The 15,228-nt window shown below is 42.5% G+C and overlaps 1 protein-coding gene across 3 annotated transcripts in view; it reads left to right on the forward strand.

Moving 5' to 3' along the window:
- LOC108925171 (uncharacterized) overlaps positions 1-7,233 on the forward strand; it is a 36,086-nt gene extending 28,853 nt beyond the window's left edge. For 2 of the 3 annotated variants that reach the window (XM_029253078.1, XM_029253082.1), the window contains 8 exons: positions 806-982; positions 1,352-1,579; positions 3,535-4,016; positions 4,390-4,435; positions 4,768-4,812; positions 4,996-5,052; positions 6,267-6,443; positions 6,813-7,233. In XM_029253078.1, the coding sequence (XP_029108911.1) occupies positions 806-982; positions 1,352-1,579; positions 3,535-4,016; positions 4,390-4,435; positions 4,768-4,812; positions 4,996-5,052; positions 6,267-6,443; positions 6,813-7,078 (1,478 nt within the window). In that variant the 3' untranslated portion in view covers positions 7,079-7,233. The remainder of the gene's footprint in view (positions 1-805; positions 983-1,351; positions 1,580-3,534; positions 4,017-4,389; positions 4,436-4,767; positions 4,813-4,995; positions 5,053-6,266; positions 6,444-6,812) is intronic. The other variant, XM_029253084.1, reaches the window with a different exon arrangement.
- The last annotated feature ends 7,995 nt before the right edge of the window (positions 7,234-15,228 follow it).

The raw sequence follows: 15,228 nt of genomic DNA on the forward strand, positions 1-15,228 counted from the left end.
TGGACTTTTATTTAACCTTTAATATTGGACTACACATACTTGTATCCTACTTTATTTTATTATTTATTATCTTTCCTATTTTCATCATTATATATTCCTCATATTCCTGTAGTTTGTTCCTAATTTCTACTTATTTGTATTGCCTAATTTATCAGTACCGCGGAGAGTCAGAAAAGGCATTGCACGTCATACTAAGTATGGTTGTGTATGTGACAAATAAAACTTGAAATTTTTAAGACCCTTAAGCAAAGGTCTTGATATGTAAGTGCAGAGTTCTCATAGACTCCAATGGATACTTTTACATGCATATTTATCCATACAGTTTTTTTCCCAGTTAAAATCCATGTAGTGGTCAGTGGCTCCACCCTGAACACGTACCATCCATTTAAAAGAAAGCTGGACATGTCCCTGTCGCCAGTATTTTGTAGCACACACACACACACATTTTCAGAACCGCTTGTCCCATACAGGGTCACGGGGAACCGGAGCCTACCCGGTAACACAGGGCGTAAGGCCGGAGGGGGAGGGGACACACCCAGGACGGGACGCCAGTCCGTCGCAAGGCACCCCAAGCGGGACTCGAACCCCAGACCCACCGGAGAGCAGGACTGCGGTCCAACCCACTGCACCACCGCACCCCCTATTTTGTAGCACTAAACAAAAAGTATTAAAATACCTGTTGAACAGTGAAATATGCATCATATAGCTTTTTTCTCTGACCCTGCATAATCTCTGCACTAGGATGAAATAGGATTTTATATTGTTTTAATGCATTCATAGTTTTGTATTTGCCCTGTCTGCCCAGTTAAAGTCCACATAGCGGTCAGTGGCCCCGCCCTGAACTCGCACCAGACATTCATGAAAAAGCTGGACATGTCTCTGGAGGAGTGCAGCCTGGAGAACTGCAGTGTGATCCTGATCTTCTGTCCCGTTGTCACTCGGATGGGGACGGACATGGACGCAGGTGTGAAAAATGTTCCAGGTGAGATTTGAGTCGTTTCTGATTCCTTCGGTGGTCTGTAGCAATGTGTAATTTTGCATAAAGAATGAGAACCATTATAAACCTTCATCTTTAACAAATAACCTAAACTGCTGCGCCAGATGTGGATCCTAGAGTTAAAGAACCACGATAGGCCTGTTGTTGCTTAGAGGTACATTTGTCTGACTTAACTCTTAATTTCTCTATGCTGGTTTGTGGACACACTGCTACCTTCCAAAAGAGCTTCCTTTTGACACCTGTTCTCTCTCTGTTAAGAAACAGAAACTGTGTTTGTTCTTGGAAAAAACACCTTTGTCTGACTGGTTTCACTATAGACACTCATCTCGGTTTATTTCCTCTCCTTCCTGACAGATGACAAACCCGTCATTCTGGTGATCATGCACCACAGTTACAACCCAGACTACACTGATGACATTCCGATCACAGCACCCAGGAGCAACGTGGTGAAAGTGGTCCAGTGTGTTTTCCATGAGACAGTTGGACTTCTGGAGTGTGAATTGAATGAACGAACAGTGAGAGCAGTGAGAGCTGAGTTGCAACAATTCCAGACAAACACTGTAGTGGCCGGAGATGTAGGAGGTACTTTGGCACCACCGCCTAGTCAAACACACCCTTAAATAAAATAAAGTAGTTCAGCTACATTTATTCATTTAGCAGATGCTTCTCTCCAGAGTGACTTCCAATAAAATATTAGCAGTTTCATCCTATACCTGTTCACCCCACTTTCAATGTTAGATATACTACTAAGAATGAATTACTCATTTATGTAGCAGTGAAATACTCTTGACGGTAAAAACACACACACACACACACACACACACACACACACACACACACATCATCCGAAACCGCTTGTCCCAGGGAGCCGGAGCCTAACCCGGCAACACAGGGCGCAAGGCTGGAAGGGGAGGGGACACACTCAGGACAGGACGCCAGTCCGTCACAAGGCACCCCAAGCTGGGCTCAAACCCCAGACCTACCACACAGGGGGCACCGGCCAAACCTGCCGCGCCTGTATAGATATATTGTTTGTGCTAATTAGACAGTGTTCTATAATTTGCAATAACCTTCCTTTCTGAGCTGCCTGGATAACATTACAAAAATGTGATATATATATTCATATTACATAAATTTAATTGAATTGAACATTCCCTGCTAGAGTGAACAGCCAGGTTTCAAGTTTAATGTAGTTAAATGGTCTTCTCTGCACCTGAGTTTGGCCAGAATGGATTTAATGAAAACACTTTACAAAGGGAAACAAACCAGAAGCTCTGATTGGCAGTTCAGCAAATGTGACCCTCATGATATTTATCTTACAGGTTCACTTATAAGGTAGTAAATATTTAAATTCTATAACTTTCAATAGTTTCAGCATGACTGACAACGTCATTTTATCTGAATCAGTCAGTCCTGGGGTCACAGTTAAAAAGATATTTAGGGTCCTTTGCCGAGCAATCTGGAAGTTATGAGCCTCAATCCCTGGTCCTGCTGTAGTTCCCTTGGTTAAAGCACTTCTCCTAAAATGACACAGTACAATAGCCAGGTATATAAGTGTGTAAAAAACTTACTTGTTAGTGAACAAATATTTTAAGTCACCTTGGAGAAAAGGTCTTAGTAAATAGTATGTAAATACAGAATTCTCAGACACCAGTGGACACTTTCAGTTACACATGGATACATAGACACTTTTTTCCACCATTTGAAAAATATATATATTTAAAGCAATTTGGACAGAATTAAATTTTAAAAAAATTTGACTTTTTAACATTTTCTGTTTACGCTGTGGGGGGCGCAGTGGCGCAGTGGGTTGGGCCACAGTCCTGCTCCCCGGTGGGTCTGGGGTTCGAGTCCCGCTTGGGGTGCCTTGCGATGGACTGGCGTCCCGTCCTGGGTGTGTCCACTCCCCCTCCGGCCTTACGCCCTGTGTTGCCGGGTTGGCTCTGTTACCCCGTATGGGACAAGCGGTTCTGAAAATGTGTGTTTACCCTGTTAAAGTCCATGTAGTGGTACCAATTTGGTGCTAAACTACTTCCACTGATTTACACACACACACACACACTTTCAGAACCGCTTGTCCCATACGGGGTCACGGGGAATCGGAGCCTACCCGGTAACACAGGGCGTAAGGCCGGAGGGGGAGGGGACACACGCAGAATGGGACGCCAGTCCATCGCAAGGCACCCCAAGCAGGACTCGAACCCCAGACCCACCGGAGAGCAGGACTGTGGTTCAACCCACTGCGCCACCGCACCCTCCTATCCAGTTATAGTACTGTATAATTTTACTAGAGCAATTCAGGGAAAGTATATTGATCAGGGGTGATACAGAAGAGGAGGCGTTTTAATATTTGTTTCTGTACTGGTATGTTTTGAGTGTGCTTTGATATAAGTGTTTTGTCAGTTATTTTCCTTGTAGATTTTTTTCATCAGTATGTTTTTTTTTTGTGTGTGTGTGTGTGTGTGTGTGTGTGTGTGTGTGTGTGTGTGTGTGTGTGTGTGTGTGTGTGTGATTTTCTCTTACTCCTACATCCACAGGACTCTCTCTGCCGGACCTAACCACAGCACTAAACACTGGAGACAAACAGCAGCCTTCTGACAACACAGAGACGCCTGGTCATTTGGGATTTGTTTTGGCCTCCGAGGGGTTTACCTCTGGAAAACACAGCTGGGAGGTGGAGGTGGGGGACAGTCCTTCCTGGGCTGTAGGGGTGTTGGAAGAGCCCATAAACAAGGAGAGGAAGATCACTTTCAGACCAGACAGCGGTTTCTGGGCGTTAATGTTGAAGAATGGAGAGTATCAAGCTGGATACAGCAGGCTTGAGGTCAAGAAGAAACCTGAGAAGATCGGAGTAGAGCTGGATTATGACAACAGACAGGTGTCCTTCTTCAACTCCACTGACAAGTCATGCATCATCAGTTTAGAAAACAAATGCAGTGAGAAACTCTTTCCATTTGTCTGTCCTTGGATAACTGGTACTGAACAAAACCACGAAGGCCTGCAGATCTCCATATTAAAGGTGCAGTATTGATGGGCTTCGCTGTTTAAGGCACTCAGAGAGGAAGCACACAGTATAGTGTAGTAAAGACATCAAACCTGAAGGTTGCTGGTTCAATACCACCTCCTTGACACTACGTAGGAACAGCATAATGAACCAGAAGTGCTCCAATAAAACACACTGCTGAATAAACGAATTCCTGTTGTTTTTGTTTCTTTTTTAAATAAAATGTCAACTGAACAGCAAATTGATAATCTCTCTGCTTTTTGTTCTATATTAAACATATCTAGCTGTTGGCACTTGACAGCCATTTTTTCACTGATTTATCAGAAACGTGTTACCGCAATGCTGCAAAACAATTAATGTTCTTTTTCAATATATTGTCTTTCTACAGGTAAAATTTCTGACTGAAAAAATCTGGAGCTTTTTCAGCATACCTTGTAAGTTTGTCACTAGATCCTTCTCTTCACAACATGTTGGACACAATTCTGCTCTTACTGTGAAAAATGCCCTAGTTCACACCCCCACTATCTTCTTCCACTTGTCCACTGTGTGTCCCTCTGAGATGGGACATGTAGTAAAACAGGGTTAGTAGCACTGAATGGCCACCAGGGACTGACTGCTCTTTTCTCCAGTTCACCTGCAAACCTCTCTTTCACTCTTTCTTATATAATCTTTCCAGAGAACCCTTAACATCTCTTTCATATTTATGAAAAATATTTTTATTATTAATATATTTTTAACCCTTTACCTCTCTTTCATTTTTATCCAGGGCCAAAGTTGCCCAGCATCAACACCACCTCGAAACCAGCTCCAGGTAAACTGTGAAATATTTGGGAAATCTAAATATCAAAATTAAACATTTTCTTATCCCATCCCTCTAATTCATCTGTCTAACTGAACACAAATTCCTTTATTCTCTTCATCAAAAATCACAGATGTATAATCTCCCTGGGGAAATGTCTAAATTAACCTTTACATCTGTTTCATTTTTATCCAGGGCAAAATATTTTCAACTTCTCCAGCATCAACACTGTCCCAAAACCAACTCCTCCAAGTAAACTGTGAAATACTTGGGAAACCTAAAGATTAAAATTAAATTAACTATCTTTATGGCTATAGTTTTCTGCTAATAAGCATTTCATAATTTGCAGTAACCTTCCTTTCTGAGCTGCCTGGATAACATTCCGTGCTACAGGAAAATATACTGAACAGACGTTCATAATGAAGCCATTCATAGATGTCCTCATACAGTATGTGTGAAGACATGTCCTTTGACCCCGAACCATTAATAAATACAGTTATGTGTAAAATTGAGCGTTCACTTCTTAAATGTGCTGAATTCGAACAAAGTGAAACAAATCAGAAACTGAAACTGCATGTTAGCAAATGTTACCCTAATTATTAACTGATATTCCACCTAAAGGGTAATCAGTATTTCAGCACAGTAATATCGTTTTAAATAATTTCTGCATAAGTGCTAACAGGATTTTATCTCAGTCACTTCTGGGGCAGCAGGTGGCACAGTAGTTGGGTGCCTGTGCTCAGCAGTCTGATGGTTCTGAGTCCAAATCTCTGGTCTTGCCATATTTCCCTTGATCAAGGTACTTATTCGAAAAAGAAACAGTAGGAATAGCCAGGTGTTTAATCTGGTAAATGGGTAGAGATTTAGTTAACACATTGGACTTTTATTTAACCTTTAATATTGGACTACACATACTTGTATCCTACTTTATTTTATTATTTATTATCTTTCCTATTTTCATCATTATATATTCCTCATATTCCTGTAGTTTGTTCCTAATTTCTACTTGTTTGTATTGCCTTATTTATCAGTACCGCGGACAGTCAGAAAAGGCATTGCACGTCGTACTAAGTATGGTTGTGTATGTGACAAATCAAATATTGAATCTTGAAATTTTCAAGACCCTTCAGCAAAGGTCTTGATATGTAAGTGCAGAGTTCTCATAGACTCCAATGGATACTTTTACATGCATATTTATCCATACACTTTTTTTCCCAGTTAAAATCCATGTAGTGGTCAGTGGCCCCACCCTGAACACCTACCATCTATTTAAAAGAAAGCTGGACATGTCCCTGTCGCCAGTATTTTGTAGCACTAAACAAAAAGTATCAAAATACCTGTTGAACAGTGAAATATGCATCATATAGCTTTTTTCTCTGACCCTGCATAATCTCTGCACTAGGATGAAATAGGATTTTATATTGTTTTAATGCATTCATAGTTTTGTATTTGCCCTGTCTGCCCAGTTAAAGTCCACATAGCGGTCAGTGGCCCCGCCCTGAACTCGCACCAGACATTCATGAAAAAGCTGGACATGTCTCTGGAGGAGTGCAGCCTGGAGAACTGCAGTGTGATCCTGGTCTTCTGTCCCGTCGTCACTCAGATGTGGACGGACATGGACACAGGTGTGAAAAATGTTCCAGGTGAGATTTGAGTCGTTTCTGATTCCTTCGGTGGTCTGTAGCAATGTGTAATTTTGCATAAAGAATGAGAACCATTATAAACCTTCATCTTTAACAAATAACCTAAACTGCTGCGCCAGATGTGGATCCTAGAGTTAAAGAACCACGATAGGCCTGTTGTTGCTTAGAGGTACATTTGTCTGACTTAACTCTTAATTTCTCTATGCTGGTTTGTGGACACACTGCTACCTTCCAAAAGAGCTTCCTTTTGACACCTGTTCTCTCTCTGTTAAGAAACAGAAACCGTGTTTGTTCTTGGAAAAAACACCTTTGTCTGACTGGTTTCACTATAGACACTCATCTCGGTTTATTTCCTCTCCTTCCTGACAGATGACAAACCCATCATTCTGGTGCTCCTGCACTACAGTTACAACCCAGACCACATTGATGACATTCCGATCACACCACCCAGGAGCAACGTGGTGAAAGTGGTCCAGTGTGTTTTCCATGAGACAGTTGGACTTCTGGAGTGTGAACTGAATGAACGAGCAGTGAGAGCAGTGAGAGCTGAGTTGAAACGCTTGCAGACAGCCAGTGTAGTGGCCAGACATGTAGGAGGTACTTTGGCACCACCACCTAGTCAAACACACCCTTAAATAAAATGAAGTGGCTCCATTATATTTATTCATTTAGCTGATGCTTCACTCCAGAGCAACTTCCAATCAACATTGTGTAGTTTCATCCCACATCTGTTCCCTCAAAGTGACTTATAATGCTAGATATACTACTCACAATGAGTCACTCATTTATGTACCAGTGAAAATCTCTCTCTCTCTCTCACACACACACACACACACACACACACACACACACACACACACACACACACACACACTCTTGCTACAGGCAATGCAGTGTCACTAATTCACTCGAAACATATTGCTGTACGTGCTTGTATCACAAGGGCTGTGGGAGATAACGAGACTACTTGGTGGAAACCCACAAAAACGTGGAGAGAACATTTAAACTCCATATGGACTGAGCAGAGATCGACCGCATGTCCTTCCACACCACCCAGGTGCTGTGAAATAACAGCACTACTCGCTGCAGCACCAAACCCCAGCTTCCATATAGTTACCCAGCTGAATCTGAATACTCTACTGAAGCATGTTTTATTAAATCAGTGTATCAGTGACTATTTGTAACAGTGATTGTGTAGCACCTAAAGTAGATGTGAGACCTGCATGCTGTAGGTTACAATCCCAGGGACACTGCAGATGAACCCTTGAGCCTGATCTTTACCCTTGAATTCCCTCACTGAGTAGATTTGTGTACAAGTGGGTGAGTGGAAGGAGTACAGAGCTCTAAACTGCTTTTAATTACTTTCTCATAGACACAGATGTACAGTAAACTACAGATGTTGAAAAACTCCTGTATTTCTTCCCAAGAGCTTCACTGTTATCTGTCATCACTCTGGAAACAGGCTGAGAACATTTCAAACACAAGTTTGGGCGGCTCTGTGATCCAGATGTGAAATTTTTGCAAATTAGTCCTGATGCAAAAACTTCTGTGGATTTATTAATTTCAGTGTCACTTAATAGTTTGATGTGATATGATCCCTGCTCCCCTGTATTTCTATGTTTAAGTATATAAATATAAGGTATTAAAGACAAGCCCAATGCACTGCGTCGATGCGTTGTATTAATTCTGCTTATTTGCAATAAAGACGTTTAATCTGCCCTCAACTCGAGTGATATATTAGTTGTATTATATAAATTCTCTGACAGAATGCCATAGATGGGAAATTTGAAAATACATGTAACAAGAATAATCATGGGGATTTAAAACATTTCCTGGATGTCAGAATTCACGCTAAAACCGCTGTGGGTCTCAACGGTTAAAACAACCACGACGCCACTGAAACTGATCATAATACCACCCCCGGTACGAGATGACCTCACCTTGAACACGCCCCGAGGGCCAAGACAGCCAATGAAATACAGCTCTCGTTTCCTATCCTGTGGTAGGTGGTACTGCAAAGCTAACCAATTAGAACCATCGCTTCGAGCCTCTGCAGATCACGTGATACGGAAGTGTTCGCCGAGTTCGGATCGAAATATATTGTTATTGTGACCCCCAATTCTGTAGTGAATTTATCGGTTTTCTCGTGTGAAACAAATTTTTCTGGTCTAAAATGAAGTGAAAGTGAGCCGAGTTTGGAATTTGTGCATTCAATTGAACTGATGCAGAAATCATGAATGAATTCATTCCCGTACCTTGGGCTTACGCCTCACTTTTTGAAAAGCGCTGACCTGATTTAACATTACGTGACGGATATGTAAATCCCCTTCTCAGATTTCAGTTTTCTCTCGCTATTAAAGTGCAACAGATCTACCTGATTTTTACATGTCATCTACTGCGTATAATACGCATTGTCTTTGCTTCTATACTTCATAGATTTTTATAAATGTTTTGGATAAATATGGGTGTTTGGTATGAAAAGTTAACTTTTCTTTGTTTTTTGTTCAGTGAAAACAGCAATCTGTTACAGGAATCTCCTTTTTGGACAGACCTTTCTTTCTGATGAAAGGTCTAACAGCAGAGCCGCACCTGGAACTTGAAATGATGACCTTGTGGTGTCTGCTCGCCCTACTTCCATCTCTCCTGCATCTGTGTGTTTTGTGTGTGTGAGGCCCAAAGAGACATCAGCAAACAAGTGCAGCATCACAAGTGACATGTTATTTGAAATGTGAGGCTTTCATGCACAGTTTGGTTTGCCTTCTGTAAGTCTTCAGTGGCTTTTTCAACACATGGAAATCATCAGTTCCACATTCATGGACACCTTGTTCAGTGTTTAAGACATGACCTCTACTCCTAACTCTTCACACCTTACCACCTGTGTTACACTGCATCTATGGAGAGGTGTAAGGGGATTTCAGTTCACTCTTTAACCTGTTTATAGTGGTAGACCTCGTTACCAGTTCATACAACACAAAGTGATCCCTTCCTTGAACAGTCAGATGAGTCCTGACATGGGGTGTGTCCTGTAAGAGCGAAAGTGAAACACAGATGATACTGAAAGTGAAATGTTCTGGGGTCTCGGCTGAAACAGAGGAGAATTTTATTTGTAAAATGGCTTATAGCCTTTCCTCTCTCCCAGATGAGCTCTGTTGCTCTATTTGCACTGAGATCTTCAAGGAACCTGTTATCCTGCCATGCAGCCACAGCTTTTGTAGATCCTGTCTGCAGGACTGCTAGAAAGACAATCTCTCAGGAATGTCCAGCATGCAGGAAGAAGTGTTCTGAGTATGAACCTATACTAAAGCGGAGTTTAAAAGATTGCAGACCTTTTTTTGCAGAAAAATAAATGACTCTGCAATTCAGAATGAATATCATTGCAGTCTCCACAGAGAGAAACTTCTGTTCTGTGAGGACGACCAGGAAATTCTGTGTGACTTCAAAAGAACACAGAAACCATCAGCTCTGTTCAGCTGAAGAGGCTTTACAGGACAAAAAGGTATCTGAAATAGCATTACCTTAAGAGTAGGAAAAAACATGCTCAGTTAAAATATACTGTATAATTCACTGTTCTATATCTTAACTATGTTGATAATTTCAAAGTATATAGCATAGTGGGTATTATATAAAACTTCATGTATGCTCTATTTCCACCCACTTCTCTCCATTTTACAAACACCACTGCAGTATTTTTCCAACTTTTTCCCAGAATGTTTTGCTGGAGGAAGGTTTATTGGAGTATTTCTTATTCAAACTGAAAGTACAATATAGATCTTAAAGAAACCTCAGTGCACCTTGGTCTCTGCTGAAACATTGGTATCACAGTTTAATAACGACAGGAGCAAATATTTTGCTTCTATACAAGAGGAAAAAAAAATATCAAAATGTAAATGGAGAGGGGGGTGGTGAAAACAACTTCAGCCATGACACTCATTCTGAACCTCAGCAGCTACAAAATTCTTTTGTTTTCTCACCTTCTTAAGCTTTATAAATTGAGCTTTTTACTTGGTTACAGAAAAAATATGCACAGGGTATAACTTTCCAACAGCTGCACACAAGGACCCATTTCAACTACCACCCTAAAACCAGAGAACACCACCCAGCAACATACATCTTCATGCCCGAAACCAAGACACTTAAACTGACCTAACCCCCCCGAACCGGAGTGAAACTAATCCCATCAATAAACCAAATTTAACACAACAAATAACCAACTTAAGCCTAACCGACTAATACAAAAACACCAAGCCACACCCACCAGCAAAAGCAAGCAAGCCTAAGCCAACAAATCAGCCATCCAGCCAACCCACTAACAATAGCCAACCACCAAACTACACCCAGCAAATCCAAACCTACAGACCACAGCACAACCACCAACAGAAACCAACCAACCAAACCAACTCCCACCAACACAAAAAACTAACAGGTCTAACATCAGCTCAGAACTATCCACCCATACCACCAGCAAAACCAAAACAAACAAACCACATCTGATCCACCACCAAACCAAAGCTAAACACCAACACACAAAACAACCAACCCCAACAAAGCCAAATCAACAGACCAAGCCTAACACCCAACAAACCACACCATCCAGGTACCAACATGAGTATTTCATTGAGGTTATCAAGTGGGCACCTCCCTTCATTGGTATTTCATTGAATGAGGCCCACAACACCTCCGGAAGGCTCAACAATGCAATCCAGTATCCTAGACACATCCCCCCTCCACATACATGTTCAATACCCTTCACCCTCAACAACTACCACAACTCCTGCTAACTCAACCTGCTAAACCACAGCTCTAAACATATCTTCTAAGCTTACCTCCATACCTGCCACCAAACCATGTGCAAATATTCCACTCCACAAATTTAAACCAGCCTACTTAACAAGGCCACACCTCCTTAATTATCACCAGTTGCCTCCCATTACTCATCACCTGCCACTAATTTTCCACCATCACACACCTCCCTCCAGCCTGTAACCCCCACTACCCTGCTCTCTTTTCAACCACAACCACTAACTTGCCTTTTCAGCTGCCTCAGACAGCTCTTTCACTGCCACCTTTAACAAGCAGCCTCTAATATCAAACTCCCCCAACAATACTGTAGCTGATTTAACCACAAACCCTCTAACACCAACCTCTATTGACCTCACATGAGCCGCCAACCACAGTCCCTTGCCTTGACCCACCACACAGCGGGCACCAGCCAAAGTCGCTTTGCCTGTATAGATACACGTGCATGCGCACGCACATGCTTTCTGAGCCGCTTGTCCCATATGGGGTTGCAGGGAACTGGAGCCTAACCCGGCAACTCAGGGCGTAAGGCTGAAGGGGGAGGGGACACACCCAGGACGGGACACCAGTCTGCCGCAAGGCACCCCAAGCGGGACTTAAACCCCAGATCCACTAGAGAGGAGGACCCGGTCCAACCCACCGCACCACCACACCCCCTTGTATAGATACAGTTTTGTGCTAATTAGATAATGTTCGATAATTTGTGATAATGTAACAACCTGCATTACTGTGTTTACTGGAAATGTGTTTATTGTAATTGGTTAGCATGTGGGGGAATATAAGGGGGTGATTGCGTCTGCCAGGGGAGAAAGAGGAGAGAGCCTGGAGGCGCTAAGCAGGCTGGGAAGGCTGGCTTGAGATGCAGGTCCTGCTTGAAAGGGGGTCCTCGGACCGAGAGCGTTATTTCCCTGGTGCCGGTGTTCAAAAAAAAAACATTGGTGATGAACGCGACCTCTGCGTCCTTCTTCGCCCCATCCAAACCCACGGCGCTGCGCGCCATAACAGCGTTCCTTTCTGAGCCGCCTGGATAACATTCCCTGCTAGAGTGAACAGCCAGGTTTCAAGTTTAATGTAGTAAAATGGTCTTCTCTGCACCTGAGTTTAACCAGGATGGATATAATCAAAACACTTTAGAAAGAGAAACAAACCAGAAGCTGACGTTGGCAGTTAAACGAATGTGACCCTCAACATATTTAACTTACACTCCTAGAAGGTAGTGAATATTTCAGTATTATGACTTTCAGTAATTTCAGCATAACTGACAACATCATTTTATCTCAGTCAGTCAGTCCTGGGGTCACAGTTGAAAAGATATTTAGGGTCCTTTGTCGACCAATCTGAAGGTTATAAGTCTCAATCCCTGGTCCTGCTGTAGTTCCCTTGATTAAAGTACTTCTCCTAAAGTGACACAGTAGGAATAATCAGGTATATAGGTGGGTAAACAACTGTAACTTGTTAGTGAACAAATGTTTTAAGTCACCTTGGAGAAAAGGTTCAATTACAAATGGATACACTTTTTCCCACCATTTGACAAATATATATATTTAAAGCAATTTGAACAAAATGAAATTTTGACTTTTTAAACTTTTCTATTTGCCCAGTGAATGGGGGTGCGGTGGCGCAGTGGGTTGGACCGCAGTCCTGCTCTCCAGTGGGTCTGGGGTTCGAGTCCCGCTTGGGGTGCCTTGCGACGGACTGGCGTCCCGTCCTGGGTGTGTCCCCTCCCCCTCTGGCCTTACGCCCTGTGTTACCGGGTTGGCTCCGGTTCCCCGTGACCCCGTAAGGGACAAGCGGTTCTGAAAATGTGTGTGTGTGTGTATTTGCCCAGTTAAAGTCCATGTAGCGGTCAGCGGCCCCACCCTGAACTCCCACCAGACATTCATGAGAAAGCTGGACATGTCCCTGGAGGAGTGCAGCCTGGAGAAGTGCAGCGTGATCCTGGTCTTCTGTCCCGTCGTCACTCGGATGGGGACAGATATAGATGCGGTCATGAGGAACATTCCAGGTGTGTTTCACATCTCCCCTACTGTTCAGCCTTCCGCTGTATCGGTCAGTGTGTAGCTGTACGTTAACCATGCCAGTGAGAACATTTCCTTTTATTATTTAGATATTTTTATGGATTTAATGTGTTTCTCAACAGCAGGTCCAGTATTAGCTGTTAATGTTAGTTGTTAGTTAAGGTCTTCACTGAAGTCTCTTTCCAGCACCTGCTTTTTTTACTCTATTGAAATGTTGAAGAAGCAGAAGTGGCCGATAGTCCTTAGAAGAACTGACACACCTTTAATTCCTTTGTCGACACACTGATCTCTGTTTCCTCTCCTCCCGGACAGATGGCAAAGCGACTGTTCTGGTGCTCATGCACCACGCTTCCACCCCTGAGCACGTTTTTGAACTTCAAATTCCAGCAACAAGGAACAACGTAGTGAAAGTGGTCCAGTGTGTTTTCCATGAGTCAGCTGGACCGCTGGAGTGTGAGCTAAACCGTCGAGCAGTGAGAGCAGTGAGATCTGAGCTGGAATTCTATCAGTGAAACAGTGATGTACTGTAGCCCAAAACATCCACTTAAATAAAATATAATAAACAATGTACACCTCACTATAGCAATTCAGTTTAATACCTTTATCAGTGGTTCGCTACTAGGGGATCTCATAAGAGTTGAACTAAGACTTAGCAGTAATGTTCTCAACTCATCGGGTTCAGAATAATTTCTTATAAATTAACTTGATAACTGTATGTTACTGTATGATTCGGGTTATGATAAATCCTGCATGTTAGTGTGCCCAAAGTCTAGCTCTTAAATCGGTGTAAGAGGCGAGAAGTTTGAGTGTTTGGACAATGCAGCGGTTGCATATCCCTTGAAGAAGTGATGTGTGGCCTGGTTCCCGTAGGTTACAATCCCAGAGACATTGCAGATGAACCCATGAACATGGTCTTTACACCTGAGTTCCTTTAGTCAGTACTTTTGATTTGCACACATGGGTGAGGGGTAGAAGTACAGAGATGTAAACTGCTATACATTACGTTGTCTCATAGGCACAAGTGTACGGTAAATGATGCATTTCTTCTCAACAGCTTAATTTATCTCTAAACTCCCTGGAAAGAAGTTGTCAATGTTTCAGACACAAGTTGGAGGCAGTTCTGTATTCCAGCTGGGAAATTCTCTCAAACTGGTCCTCATGCAAAAACTTTTGTGCGTTTATTCATTTCACAATGTAGAAGTCGGTTAGTAGTCTGATCTGATATGATTCCTGTTCCTCTGCATTTCTGTGTATTTTTGTAAAGTTTTCTGTGAGCAGAGTATTAAAAACAAGCCCAATATACATACTGCATAGATGTGTTATTAATTCTGCTTTGTATTTGCAATAAAGGCAGTGAATCTGCACTCAAGTTAATATTCATTTTCTTACGTAAACTCTGGCAGAATGACATGGACAGGAAAGTTAAAAGTACATGCGGCAAGAATTTTCGTACAGATCACAAACGTTTCCTGATTTTCTGAGCTGAACAGTTCAGTTTAAACTGACGTCACGCAGAGAAATTATTGTGAAGGCTATGCCTTCATCATGGCAGTCATCAAACCTCAACATGGTATCATTCTTCAAACTGAGAAGTCAGGCTTTCAGATTTGAATCAGATTTAAATCAGATTTATTACATGAAAAGATTTTCATGTATATGAATAGTTTTCATGCATTTCCATCCATCTGTCTTTAAAACTTTTATGTTGTATGGCATTAAAGTGATTTTTACCATGTTTTAATTTAAACTGTATTAAACTGGATCCAGAGCAAATTGCGATTTATTGTCAATGACCAAGGGGCACGGTAGTGCAGCGGGCTGGACCGGGTCCTGCTCTCCAGTGGGCCTGGGGTTTGAGTCCCACTGGGGGTGCCCTGTGATGGACCAGCATCCTGTCCTGGGTGGGCCCCCTCCCCCTCCAGCCTTGTGCCCTGAGTTGCCGGGTTAGGCTCCGATTCCCCCTGACCCTG

The sequence above is a fragment of the Scleropages formosus genome, chromosome 1, assembly GCF_900964775.1.
Source record: "Scleropages formosus chromosome 1, fSclFor1.1, whole genome shotgun sequence".
NCBI lineage: Eukaryota > Metazoa > Chordata > Actinopteri > Osteoglossiformes > Osteoglossidae > Scleropages > Scleropages formosus.